General features: G+C 47.0%; 1 protein-coding gene across 1 annotated transcript in view; it reads right to left on the reverse strand.

The window, feature by feature from the left end:
* PPIE (peptidylprolyl isomerase E) overlaps positions 1-15,045 on the reverse strand; it is a 179,556-nt gene that overhangs the window by 16,440 nt on the left and 148,071 nt on the right. The window contains exon 8 of the mRNA XM_069223416.1: positions 14,393-14,578. Within this exon, the coding sequence (XP_069079517.1) occupies positions 14,393-14,578 (186 nt within the window). The remainder of the gene's footprint in view (positions 1-14,392; positions 14,579-15,045) is intronic.

Here is a 15,045-nt window from a genome sequence, read left to right on the forward strand (position 1 = left end):
GGTGCTGTGGAGTTCGTGTTTGACAGACTCCCAGACCATATACTCTTATGGCTACCCTGCACTTACAATGTCTAAGGTTTTGTTTAGACACTGTAGGGGTACCATGCTCATGCACTGGTACCCTCACCTATGGTATAGTGCACCCTGCCTTAGGGCTGTAAGGCCTGCTAGAGGGGTGGCTTACCTATACTGCATAGGCAGTGAGAGGCTGGCATGGCACCCTGAGGGGAGTGCCATGTCGACTTACTCGTTTTGTCCTCACTAGCACACACAAGCTGGCAAGCAGTGTGTCTGTGCTGAGTGAGAGGTCTCCAGGGTGGCATAAGACATGCTGCAGCCCTTAGAGACCTTCCTTGGCATCAGGGCCCTTGGTACTAGAAGTACCAGTTACAAGGGACTTATCTGGATGCCAGGGTCTGCCAATTGTGGATACAAAAGTACAGGTTAGGGAAAGAACACTGGTGCTGGGGCCTGGTTAGCAGGCCTCAGCACACTTTCAATTGTAAACATAGCATCAGCAAAGGCAAAAAGTCAGGGGGCAACCATGCCAAGGAGGCATTTCCTTACACAACCCCCCCCCAAACGAAAGAGGATGAGACTAACCTTTCCCAAGAGAGTCTTCATTTTCTAAGTGGAAGAACCTGGAAAGGCCATCTGCATTGGCATGGGCAGTCCCAGGTCTGTGTTCCACTATAAAGTCCATTCCCTGTAGGGAGATGGACCACCTCAACAGTTTAGGATTTTCACCTTTCATTTGCATCAGCCATTTGAGAGGTCTGTGGTCAGTTTGAACTAGGAAGTGAGTCCCAAAGAGGTATGGTCTCAGCTTCTTCAGGGACCAAACCACAGCAAAGGCCTCCCTCTCAATGGCACTCCAACGCTGCTCCCTGGGGAGTAACCTCCTGCTAATGAAAGCAACAGGCTGGTCAAGGCCATCATCATTTGTTTGGGACAAAACTGCCCCTATCCCATGTTCAGAGGCATCAGTCTGCACAATGAACTGCTTAGAATAATCTGGAGCTTTTAGAACTGGTGCTGAGCACATTGCTTGTTTCAGGGTGTCAAAGGCCTGTTGGCATTCTACAGTCCAGTTCACTTTCTTGGGCATTTTCTTGGAGGTGAGTTCAGTGAGGGCTGTCACAATGGATCCATATCCCTTCACAAACCTCCTGTAATACCCAGTCAAGCCAAGGAATGCCCTGACTTGAGTCTGGGTTTTTGGAGCTACCCAGTCCAGAATAGTCTGGATCTTGGGTTGGAGTGGCTGAACTTGGCCTCCACCTACAAGGTGTCCCAAGTAAACCACAGTTCCCTGCCCTATCTGGCATTTGGATGCCTTGATAGAGAGGCCTGCAGATTGCAGAGCCTTCAAAACCTTCTTCAGGTGGACCAGGTGATCCTGCCAGGTGGAGCTAAAGACAGCAATATCATCAAGATAAGCTGTGCTAAAGGACTCCAAGCCAGCAAGGACTTGATTCACCAACCTTTGGAAGGTGGCAGGGGCATTCTTTAAACCAAAGGGCATAACAGTAAACTGATAATGCCCATCAGGTGTGGAGAATGCTGTTTTCTCTTTTGCTCCAGGTGCCATTTTTATTTGCCAGTACCCTGCTGTCAAGTCAAAGGTACTTAAGAATTTGGCAGCACCTAATTTGTCTATGAGCTCATCAGCTCTTGGAATTGGATGAGCATCTGTCTTGGTGACAGAATTGAGCCCTCTGTAGTCCACACAAAACCTCATTTCTTTCTTTCCATCTTTGGTGTGAGGTTTGGGGACTAAGACCACTGGGCTAGCCCAGGGGCTGTCAGAGCGCTCAATTACTCCCAATTCCAGCATCTTGTGGACTTCCACCTTGATGCTTTCCTTAACATGGTCAGATTGTCTAAAGATTTTGTTCTTGACAGGCATGCTGTCTCCTGTGTCCACATCATGGGTACACAGGTGTGTCTGACCAGGGGTTAAGGAGAAGAGTTCAGGAAACTGTTGTAGGACTCTCCTACAATCAGCTTGCTGTTGGCCAGAGAGGGTGTCTGAGTAGATCACTCCATCTACTGTGCCATCTTTTGGGTCTGATGACAGAAGATCAGGGAGAGGTTCACTCTCTGCCTCCTGATCCTCATCTGTTACCATCAACAGATTGACATCAGCCCTGTCGTGGAAGAGCTTAAGGCGGTTTACATGGATCACCCTCTTGGGGCTCCTGCTTGTGCCCAGGTCCACCAGGTAGGTGACCTGACTCTTCCTTTCTAGTACTGGGTAAGGGCCACTCCATTTGTCCTGGAGTGCCCTGGGAGCCACAGGCTCCAGAACCCAGACTTTCTGCCCTGGTTGGAACTCAACCAGTGCAGCCTTTTGGTCATACCAAAACTTCTGGAGCTGTTGGCTGGCCTCAAGGTTTTTGGTTGCCTTTTCCATGTACTCTGCCATTCTAGAGCGAAGGCCAAGTACATAGTCCACTATGTCCTGTTTAGGCTCATGGAGAGGTCTCTCCCAGCCTTCTTTAACAAGGGCAAGTGGTCCCCTTACAGGATGACCAAACAGAAGTTCAAAGGGTGAGAATCCTACTCCCTTCTGTGGCACCTCTCTGTAAGCGAAAAGCAGACATGGCAAGAGGACATCCCATCTCCTTTTGAGCTTTTCTGGGAGCCCCATGATCATGCCTTTTAATGTCTTGTTGAATCTCTCAACCAAGCCATTAGTTTGTGGATGGTATGGTGTAGTGAATTTATAAGTCACTCCACACTCATTCCACATGTGCTTTAGGTATGCTGACATGAAGTTGGTACCTCTGTCAGACACCACCTCCTTAGGGAAACCCACTCTGGTAAAGATACCAATGAGGGCCTTGGCTACTGCAGGGGCAGTAGTCGACCTAAGGGGAATAGCTTCAGGATACCTGGTAGCATGATCCACTACTACCAGGATATACATATTTCCTGAGGCTGTGGGAGGTTCCAGTGGACCAACTATGTCCACACCCACTCTTTCAAAGGGAACCCCCACCACTGGAAGTGGAATGAGGGGGGCCTTTGGATGCCCACCTGTCTTACCACTGGCTTGACAGGTGGGGCAGGAGAGGCAAAACTCCTTAACCATGTTGGACATATTGGGCCAGTAGAAGTGGTTGACTAACCTCTCCCACGTCTTGGTTTGTCCCAAATGTCCAGCAAGGGGAATGTCATGGGCCAATGTTAGGATGAACTTCCTGAACAGCTGAGGCACTACCACTCTCCTAGTGGCACCAGGTTTGGGGTCTCTGGCCTCAGTGTACAGGAGTCCATCTTCCCAATAGACCCTATGCGTTCCATTTTTCTTGCCTTTGGACTCTTCAGCAGCTTGCTGCCTAAGGCCTTCAAGAGAGGGACAGGTTTCTTGTCCCTTACACAGCTCCTCCCTTGAGGGTCCCCCTGGGCCTAAGAGCTCAACCTGATAAGGTTCAAGCTCCAAAGGCTCAGTTCCCTCAGAGGGCAGAACTTCTTCCTGAGAAGAGAGGTTCCCTTTCTTTTGCTGTGTTGTAGTTGGTTTCCCAACTGACTTTCCTGTTCTCTTGGTAGGCTGGGCCATTCTTCCAGACTCCAGCTCTACTTGTTCACCCTGTGCCTTGCACTGTGCTCTTGTTTTCACACACACCAGTTCAGGGATACCCAGCATTGCTGCATGGGTTTTTAGTTCTACCTCAGCCCATGCTGAGGACTCCAGGTCATTTCCAAGCAGACAGTCCACTGGGATATTTGAGGAGACCACCACCTGTTTCAGGCCATTGACCCCTCCCCATTCTAAAGTAACCATTGCCATGGGATGTACTTTTCTCTGATTGTCAGCGTTGGTGACTGTGTAAGTTTTTCCAGTCAGGTATTGGCCAGGGGAAACCAGTTTCTCTGTCACCATGGTGACACTGGCACCTGTATCCCTCAGGCCCTCTATTCTAGTCCCATTAATTAAGAGTTGCTGTCTGTATTTTTGCATGTTAGGCGGCCAGACAGCTAGTGTGGCCAAATCCACCCCACCCTCAGAAACTAGAATAGCTTCAGTGTGGACCCTGATTTGCTCTGGGCACACTGTTGATCCCACTTGGAGACTAGCCATACCAGTGTTACCTGGATGGGAGTTTGGAGTGGAACCTTTCTTGGGACAGGCCTTGTCTCCAGTTTGGTGTCCATGCTGTTTACAGCTATGACACCAGGCCTTTTTGGGATCAAAGTTTTTACCCTTGTACCCATTGTTTTGTGAAGAGGCTCTGGGCCCACCCTCCTGTGCAGGTTTTTGGGGGCCTGTAGAAGACTCTTTACTATTTTTAGTTTTGGCTGTCTCATCACCCTTCCCCTGGGGAGTCTTTGTGACCCCTTTCTTTTGGTCACCCCCTGTTGAAGTCTTGGACACCCTTGTCTTGACCCAATGGTCCGCCTTCTTTCCCAATTCTTGGGGAGAAATTGGTCCTAGGTCTACCAGATGCTGATGCAGTTTATCATTGAAACAATTACTCAATAGGTGTTCTTTCACAAATAAATTGTACAGCCCATCATAATTACTTACACCACTGCCTTGAATCCAACCATCTAGTGTTTTCACTGAGTAGTCAACAAAGTCAACCCAGGTCTGGCTCGAGGATTTTTGAGCCCCCCTGAACCTAATCCTGTACTCCTCAGTGGAGAATCCAAAGCCCTCAATCAGGGTACCCTTCATGAGGTCATAAGATTCTGCATCTTTTCCAGAGAGTGTGAGGAGTCTATCCCTACACTTTCCAGTGAACATTTCCCAAAGGAGAGCACCCCAGTGAGATCTGTTCACTTTTCTGGTTACACAAGCCCTCTCAAAAGCTGTGAACCATTTGGTGATGTCATCACCATCTTCATATTTTGTCACAATCCCTTTGGGGATTTTTAACATGTCAGGAGAATCTCTGACCCTATTTATATTGCTGCCACCATTGATGGGTCCTAGGCCCATCTCTTGTCTTTCCCTTTCTATGGCTAGGAGCTGTCTCTCTAAAGCCAATCTTTTGGCCATCCTGGCTAACAGGAGGTCATCTTCACTGAGAGCATCCTCAGTGATTTCAGAAATGTGGGACCCTCCTGTGAGGGACTCACTATTTCTGACTAACACAGTTGGAGACAGGACTTGAGGGGTCCTGTTCTCCCTATTTAGGACTGGAGGAGGGACATTGGCCTCCAAGTCACTAATTTCTTCCTCTGTGAGGTCATCATCAGAGGGGTTGGCTTTTTCAAACTCTGCCAACAGCTCCTGGAGCTGAATTTTGGTAGGTCTGGAGCCAATGGTTATTTTCTTTATATTACAGAGAGACCTTAGCTCCCTCATCTTAAGATGGAGGTAAGGTGTGGTGTCGAGTTCCACCACCTGCATCTCTGTATCTGACATTATTCTGCTAAGAGTTGGAATACTTTTTTAAGAATCTAAAACTGTTTCTAGAATCTAATTCAAACTTTTAACAAACTTTTAAACTCTAAAAAGACAATGCTAAACAGGGACTTAACACACAAGGCCCTAGCAGGACTTTTAAGAATTTAGAAAACTTTCAAATTGCAAAAATGAATTTCTAATGACAATTTTGGAATTTGTCGTGTGATCAGGTATTGGCTGAGTAGTCCAGCAAATGCAAAGTCTTGTACCCCACCGCTGATCCACCAATGTAGGAAGTTGGCTCTGTATGTGCTATTTCAAAGTAAGGAATAGCATGCACAGAGTCCAAGGGTTCCCCTTAGAGGTAAGATAGTGGCAAAAAGAGATAATACTAATGCTCTATTTTGTGGTAGTGTGGTCGAGCAGTAGGCTTATCCAAGGAGTAGTGTTAAGCATTTGTTGTACATACACATAGACAATAAATGAGGTACACACACTCAGAGACAAATCCAGCCAATAGGTTTTGTTATAGAAAAATATCTTTTCTTAGTTTATTTTAAGAACCACAGGTTCAAATTCTACATGTAATATCTCATTCGAAAGGTATTGCAGGTAAGTACTTTAGGAACTTCAAATCATCAAAATTGCATGTATACTTTTCAAGTTATTCACAAATAGCTGTTTTAAAAGTGGACACTTAGTGCAATTTTCACAGTTCCTAGGGGAGGTAAGTATTTGTTAGGTTAACCAGGTAAGTAAGACACTTACAGGGCTTAGTTCTTGGTCCAAGGTAGCCCACCGTTGGGGGTTCAGAGCAACCCCAAAGTCACCACACCAGCAGCTCAGGGCCGGTCAGGTGCAGAGTTCAAAGTGGTGCCCAAAACACATAGGCTAGAATGGAGAGAAGGGGGTGCCCCGGTTCCGGTCTGCTTGCAGGTAAGTACCCGCGTCTTCGGAGGGCAGACCAGGGGGGTTTTGTAGGGCACCGGGGGGGACACAAGTCCACACAGAAATTTCACCCTCAGCAGCGCGGGGGCGGCCGGGTGCAGTGTAGAAACAAGCGTCGGGTTTTCAATGTTAGTCTATGAGAGATCTCGGGATCTCTTCAGCGCTGCAGGCAGGCAAGGGGGGGGATTCCTCGGGGAAACCTCCACTTGGGCAAGGGAGAGGGACTCCTGGGGGTCACTTCTCCAGTGAAAGTCCGGTCCTTCAGGTCCTGGGGGCTGCGGGTGCAGGGTCTCTCCCAGGCGTCGGGACTTTAGGTTCAAAGAGTCGTGGTCAGGGGAAGCCTCGGGATTCCCTCTGCAGGCGGCGCTGTGGGGGCTCAGGGGGGACAGGTTTTGGTACTCACAGTATCAGAGTAGTCCTGGGGTCCCTCCTGAGGTGTTGGATCGCCACCAGCCGAGTCGGGGTCGCCGGGTGCAGTGTTGCAAGTCTCACGCTTCTTGCGGGGAGCTTGCAGGGTTCTTTAAAGTTGCTGGAAACAAAGTTGCAGCTTTTCTTGGAGCAGGTCCGCTGTCCTCGGGAGTTTCTTGTCTTTTCGAAGCAGGGGCAGTCCTCAGAGGATGTCGAGGTCGCTGGTCCCTTTGGAAGGCGTCGCTGGAGCAGGATCTTTGGAAGGCAGGAGACAGGCCGGTGAGTTTCTGGAGCCAAGGCAGTTGTCGTCTTCTGGTCTTCCGCTGCAGGGGTTTTCAGCTGGGCAGTCCTTCTTCTTGTAGTTGCAGGAATCTAATTTTCTAGGGTTCAGGGTAGCCCTTAAATACTAAATTTAAGGGCGTGTTTAGGTCTGGGGGGTTAGTAGCCAATGGCTACTAGCCCTGAGGGTGGGTACACCCTCTTTGTGCCTCCTCCCAAGGGGAGGGGGTCACAATCCTAACCCTATTGGGGGAATCCTCCATCTGCAAGATGGAGGATTTCTAAAAGTTAGAGTCACTTCAGCTCAGGACACCTTAGGGGCTGTCCTGACTGGTCAGTGACTCCTCCTTGTTTTTCTCATTATCTTCTCCGGCCTTGCCGCCAAAAGTGGGGCCTGGCCGGAGGGGGCGGGCAACTCCACTAGCTGGAGTGTCCTGCTGGGTTGGCACAAAGGAGGTGAGCCTTTGAGGCTCACCGCCAGGTGTGACAATTCCTGCCTGGGGGAGGTGTTAGCATCTCCACCCAGTGCAGGCTTTGTTACTGGCCTCAGAGTGACAAAGGCACTCTCCCCATGGGGCCAGCAACATGTCTCGGTTTGTGGCAGGCTGCTAAAACTAGTCAGCCTACACAGATAGTCGGTTAAGTTTCAGGGGGCACCTCTAAGGTGCCCTCTGTGGTGTATTTTACAATAAAATGTACACTGGCATCAGTGTGCATTTATTGTGCTGAGAAGTTTGATACCAAACTTCCCAGTTTTCAGTGTAGCCATTATGGTGCTGTGGAGTTCGTGTTTGACAGACTCCCAGAACATATACTCTTATGGCTACCCTGCACTTACAATGTCTAAGGTTTTGTTTAGACACTGTAGGGGTACCATGCTCATGCACTGGTACCCTCACCTATGGTATAGTGCACCCTGCCTTAGGGCTGTAAGGCCTGCTAGAGGGGTGGCTTACCTATACTGCATAGGCAGTGAGAGGCTGGCATGGCACCCTGAGGGGAGTGCCATGTCGACTTACTCGTTTTGTCCTCACTAGCACACACAAGCTGGCAAGCAGTGTGTCTGTGCTGAGTGAGAGGTCTCCAGGGTGGCATAAGACATGCTGCAGCCCTTAGAGACCTTCCTTGGCATCAGGGCCCTTGGTACTAGAAGTACCAGTTACAAGGGACTTATCTGGATGCCAGGGTCTGCCAATTGTGGATACAAAAGTACAGGTTAGGGAAAGAACACTGGTGCTGGGGCCTGGTTAGCAGGCCTCAGCACACTTTCAATTGTAAACATAGCATCAGCAAAGGCAAAAAGTCAGGGGGTAACCATGCCAAGGAGGCATTTCCTTACAATAACCTGAAGTATTCAGCTCGTTTATATTTTGCTTTCTAAACATCGCAGTGTGAGCCTGCTGCAGTAACTGAAACATGCATTTTGGTGTGCAGTAAATCAAAGCTTATCTGAAGTATTCAGCTCGTTTATATTTTGCTTCCTGAACATCTTAGTGTGAAGCCTGCTGCAGTAATTGAAACATGCATTTTGGCGTGCAGTAAATCAAAGCTTATCTGAAGTATTCAATTCATTTATATTTTGCTTCCTGAACATCGTAGTGTGATGCATTTTGGTATACAGTTAATCAAAACTTATATCTGTCAATGAACTCTTTGCTTATATATATATATATGCATAGATGCTCTTTGTAGTGTACTTATATATAAATAGATGCTTTTCATTGCTATTCTTATTCTACTATTGTTAATGTGCTAAATGCCTACATTTACCGGAAATTCTAGTAAAGCTAAATTGTATTTATTATTGACGTGTGGTCCTTCATTGAGCGTCCTTATTGACTTATACCGAACAGGTGTCAACCAGTCACCTGGATAAGACACTGGTCAAGGTCGTAAAAGCGCCAATTGAGTCAGAGAGCACAATGGGCATTGGAACTCTGATAACTGGTATGGAGCAGGGTGTTGGAGATGGAGTATGTGCAGGAGCTGAGGTAGCCCAGTGGTGGATTCAGAGGATCCAAGTAGTGACGAGGGCAAATTAGTGGTGATATCCCAGGTTTTTGGGGAGGGGGTGTAAGGGGGGGCGAGGCTAGCGTCTCTTTGGGGGCTTGTAGAGATGCCAGAAGGAGTAGGTAAAGATTCAAAGAGTCAGAATACGGCCTTGTGGAACCCTCCAAAATGTCTCAGTTTTGCGGACGGCCCAGGAAACTCAGGTTGTGTCAGGACAAGTTGTGAAATGGGTTCTGAGGTCAACTGACTTCAGCAGCGAGATCACGAGGCCCTTGCACTTTCCCAGGAGAACGTAAGTGGCAGAAAGGGCCTGATTCCCTCTTGGATTTTTTATGTTTTTATTCCAACATACCTGAAGACTTGGAGCACAACGATGACCAGCATCAGGATCGACTTTTAAAACTTGTCTGGGACGGACCGCTCAGCGTGGAATTGTGTTGTTGCTTAGTCTTCCGGTGTTTAGCAACAGAGTTTCACCTTACAGTCACATATGGCCTTCGGGTTTATTGACATGCAATCACTGCAGGCCTTAGATTTGTGCTTGACCACAGGCAAATCTGATGAGGGTCTGTCGCAGGCATTTGTTTGCGACAGGACTGTCGTTTTAGGATGTGACATTTCCCCAGCACAGAGAAAACCATTTTAAACGTCTCAAAGAGACAAGAGGTAGCTCTCAATCAGAATCTGGTGGGGCGGAAAGAAAGGAACTGACATCATAAAGGAGTGGCACACCTATATTGGCTCCGCACATCATTTCAGAAGAGGAACAAAATCTGTGCAGAGCCGCAGGAGCCACCTACCAGCACACAGAGGTTCTGCTGAAAAGACATTCCGAATGCAGTCTGACATCTGGGGAATATTCAAAAGGTGAGGAATCTATGGTTAGAAATCTGTATCAGCTGTTACTTGAGGTCGTGCAGTGTCCAGCTAACCCAAGACCTCCAGATCTCACCTGAGATCGAACAGAGGTCACTCCATATCACAAGGACTCCACCTTCTCCAGTCCAGAATCAATCAATCAAAAACATTTTTTGAGCGCGCTACTCACCCGTGAGGGTCTCAAGGTGCTTGGGGGAGCAGGGGTCAAGGGGGGGGGGGGCAAGGAGGGTCACTGTTCGAAGAACCATGTCTTTACAGTGACTAGCACCAAAAACTGTTTCACTGGGTCAGGCCTAGCTGCCCTATGTAGAAAAACAGAGTACAGATTAACATGCTAATACTGCATCTCAGGAAAGGTTCCAGCTAGAAAAATAATTAAACAACTGTTTTATTAGTTATTAAAAATTCAGTTTAATGGTAAAGTCAAGCTTTTAGAAAGGTAGGGGCTGTGTCCAACCTGTTGACACCCCACCGAGCTTTGATCAAGTACTCCTTCCAGTCACTCATGTTGGCTGCTGAGAATGTCCTTCCACTGACTACTGCCTCGCCAAGTACTATTGTTTTTAACAATTCCAAACAGCCACTACACCACCAACACTGCCTAGCCAGTATGGCAACCCGGTGAGCAGTCTCACTGCCCTCAAGGTACTGTGTGCAACATCCTCCCCCACCTTACTGCTTCCCGGTCTGTGTGTTAGTGAACCCAAGCGATCTTAGGGGATCGTGCAGCGTTCCCCACTTTGCGGCTGCCCAGTACTTTTGTTTGCAGACTGGAGTGATCATAGGGATCGCACTGCACCTCACACAGTGACCTGACGATACTTCTGTGCTTTCATGCCAGAGAATTGCGCTGCACCCTTCTGCTGTGGGCTGTGCCTACTATTGTGTGACCCAGGTGGGCTTAAAGATTTCGCTGCACCCCTCGCAGCCGAGTGTCATTCTAAGCTGCTCTGACTAAAATCGGACCAGAGCAGTCCCAATATTGGTTTACTGCACTCTTCGCAGTCAGAGGACACATACTTTTTATAAGACTCAAGACAAACTACCTTAAAGGCTCTAAACGAGCTCAGTTGATTCTTTTAAAAGCACTGCTTCAATTTATGTGCCACTGAATAACTCTTGGTTCCCTAATGGGATTCCTATCTTTTTGGTCTTAACATAATAATATAAATAACCTATACTTCTCTACAACTGTATGGAGTCTTGTTTCTGTGGTGCCTCAGTGATTACTGTGAGGATATATTGCAGAAATACTTTGCACACTGCCTCTTACGTTAAGCCTGACTGCTCTGCCCCAAGCTACTAGATGGTGAGCACAGGTTAATTTAGGGTGTGTATCTAACTTAACTTGACTAGAGTGATGTTCCCTACTTGGACTGGGTGCTAACCTTTGCCAACTAGAGACCCCATTTCTATCATCATTGAGCACAACATTGCACTTGTATTTTATTTTTTTACTTTAAGACATGTTGCTGTGTAACAGGTCTAAAAAAAAAAACAGTAACAAAACCAATACATTTCACAGGGGCGAAACCTATCGGCTTTGCCAATATTTGTTGTCATGGTCACCCTCACTTTTTGCCACTGGTACCGATGTTTTTTCAAGAGATGTGCACTGGGTCCATGCTAATCAGGTCCAGTGTTCTTTCCCTAAAAACAAGGTAAAACGGACAAGTTGTGTACAATTGCACACACTTTGGCACCCCTGTAAGTCCCTAGTAAATGGTATCCCTGGTAACTAGGGCATGGGTACTAGAAAGGGACCCTAAGGGCTGCAGCATATATTATGGCACCCTAAGGGACCCCCCATACAAGTTGCATGAAGACTGCCATCGCAGGCTGGGTGACATGGTGCAAACCATGTGTGAAAACACAACATGGCACACTCACTGTATTCCATGCCCAAGTCAATGCACTACAGCAAGCCTTACAGACCTAAGGAAGGGTGCATTATATTACATGTAAGGACATTTCTTCATGAGCAGATATGCTCCAGTTCTGTCTAGTTCAATTTCTAGCTGGTACATGTGAACAGGGATGCCATCTCAAGTATATGTACTGGACACTGGTCATTACGAGTGCCCCAGCTACATGATGGCTTTACTGAAACCTAAGGTATTTGGTATCAAACACCTCGACCTAATAAATCCATACTGAAGCCAGTATTGGATTTATTATGACATGCACCCAGAAGACACCTTAGAGGTGCCCCCTGAAAACCCACTAGTCTTTTAGTGTGCTGGCTGACTGGTCTCAACCAGCCTGCCACCACAGACAGGTTTCTGACCCTGTGCATGTGAGAGCCGGCGTTCTCTGAGGTCAAGAAACAATGAAACAATGGCTGCTCCAGCAGTATGGCTAGTGAATCTGCATACCAAGCCCAGGGCCACCCAAGCCATTGCTGCCTTTAATATGCAACCCTGGCTTCCTCCAGACCTGGAGAATGCCACCCCCTGCCCTGAGGCCCATTTGGCACCAACACAGGCAGGAAAGTAGCTATGCAGTAGGATTGCTGCACCTCCCTGCTAATCACACCCCTAAGGTGGGCTGTCTGATGTGCTCCACGTAAGAAGGGTTCCACCATCTTTTTTTTTTTGTGGAACTAGGAACTCTGGGTCAGGAAAATGCCCACTCCCCACAGTAAGTGGTCTGCTGGGGAGTGTAGTAACCCCAGGGGTAAGTAGCCTATTGGCTTCTACCCTACACTCCGCTTACTACCCGTAAATTCAGTATTTAGGTGGCTCCCTGAGACCAGGAACCTAGATTTGTCTGACTATAAGGAGCAGGACAAAGAAGAGCCGACCAGCGCAAAAACTGTGGACTTCGGCGCCAAACCCTGCCTGTTCCTGTCCCACTGCACTGTAGGCCACTCTACGACACTTCACAAGGTGACACACTACTCTATCCCACTCTATGCCGCTCCACTCTATGACCCTCCGTAACATTCTACTCCACTCTATTACTGCCACTCCATGACACACTCTGCTACTTTACTCCACTCTATTACACTTTACTCCACCCTAACCTACACCACTCTACTCTATGACACTTTACTTCAGTCTATGCTATGCCCCTCCACTCTATGGGACAACATTATTCTAATCCATAACACTCTACTCTACAACTCTCCACTCTTCTCTACCACACTATTCCATTCTACTCTCCGGCACAAATGTTTAGCCATGTTGGTGTAAAACAGGGCTAAAACACACTGGCAAAGCCATTAGCTCTTGCATAAGTGAGACATACTGGCTTTGCCAATGATTGTTTTTAATTCCCTTTAGTGCCCTCTGTAGGAAATGCTTTCAGTTTTACAGCTTTGCTTCCATCAAGATGGCTTCAGGTGTAGCACACGTTTGCCATAAGTACAGAAGGGTAGCTAGTTGTTCATTAGAACTTTGTGGAAAACTGCAGTTGATTACCAGGGAGCTAACTGATACACTGCTGCTGGTTTTGGAAGTACAGGGATGTGGAATTCCTATCGCCCGGCTTCAGGTGTGTCACAGTTTGGTTGCTCATTAGCACGCTGTTGGAAGCGGCAGTAGATAGGAAACTGGGGATTCAACTGACAGGTTGCTTCTGCTGTTGAAAGTATGTTTTACTCAGAATATCAAAATTTATTCTCACATGGCTGAGCAAAATATTGTGACCTTAAAGAAAATGTGCTCCCATTTTAGTTTCTGGAGCGCCTTCCAAACACACTCTGAGAAAATCACGAGAGAAAACTGTTTTCTTTCAAATTGGCAAATCAAATCCCAGCAGAGGGTCCGCTTTTTTCACATGATAAAATCACCTTAGAACACACCGCACTTCCTAAAATAATTAATGCACCTCAAACAATTGATTTATATTGTGAGTAAACTATGTTATCATTCTTTATTTGTGCCCTCTTTTGTACTTTTAGTAACCCTAAAAACCTGGCATTCCCTACAATGCATTTCAAAAGGGACCTTGTCCCAGAGTCTAGTAATGGCTGCCACAGCATATATTTCAGGTTGTACCCAGCCAATTAGCACTGAGTAACCCCTTTTAAAGTGGTCTTTTTAACACCCTCATGACCACCCAAACACCTCTTTAAATGCAAATTTCTTTAAAATGGTTGAAAGGATTTACACTAAATATTAAAGTATTTGCTTTCTAATTAAAGTTCTAACCTTTTACCAAATGTGGTGTAAATTAGTTTTTTCTACATCAATTCCCAATTTCCTATGGTAATTAACAAGAAAAATCAAAATTTTGGGAGCCCTCCCCCCTTTTTCTTGGCCCTTGCCTGATGGGTCACCCCAACACTTACCAGGAGTGTGCGGAGGTGGATGAAATGAACGTTTTGCGCAGATTCATCAAACAGTGCCAAAGGTATTAGCAAAAAAAATACATGCTCCTCCTATGCCCGTAACGGAGTCTATGTAGGATTTCCTTTGTTATTGTGCTTAATACTACAGATGTCCCTCATTTAGTCCAATAAGCCTTGACTGTCTGTGGACTCACATGCACCCTGCTGCCCCATACCTGCTCCAGTGTGCTTCAGTATAAAGTTCTCATCGTCAAACTTCCTGCCGTAGATAGATTTGCCACCAGAGCCGTTGTGGTTGGTGAAGTCGCCCCCCTGACACATAAACTGAGGGATGATCCGGTGGAAGCTGCTGCCCTTGAAGCCAAAACCCTTTTCATGGGTACAGAGACAGCGGAAATTCTCTGTAGAGAAAACAAGATGAAAACAGGATAAGCACACATTGTTTAAAAAATATTCATAATAATTGCAACCTCTTTGACCAGAGGAGAAAGCCATAAGGGAAGCTTGCCTCTGAGATGGAAATTTGAAAAGTACATAAGGTCACGACAATACCCAGCCATGCCAATCGTGCACAACCCAAAAGCTTTTACCACTTCTAGTCCCCCAAAAGTTATGCTGTACAGTCACTGAAAAGAAGGCATGCTGACAGTTAAAGTATTAGGAGGAGGGTTAGAGAGCTTCTCTGTCCAACACACCCTTCCTCTAAGACACATACTATGGAAGATCCAATGACTAGTTTCCAAATATTTCTGCACGGGCACGTCACTCTTGCTCAAACCATAAGAAATGAAAAGGACTCATCTGGGTAGAATGTTACTCAGTAGTAAACTAAGAGTGCATACAATTAACATTTCTCAATGAAATGATT

The sequence above is a fragment of the Pleurodeles waltl genome, chromosome 3_1 (assembly GCF_031143425.1).
Source record: "Pleurodeles waltl isolate 20211129_DDA chromosome 3_1, aPleWal1.hap1.20221129, whole genome shotgun sequence".
Taxonomy (NCBI): Eukaryota; Metazoa; Chordata; class Amphibia; order Caudata; family Salamandridae; genus Pleurodeles; species Pleurodeles waltl.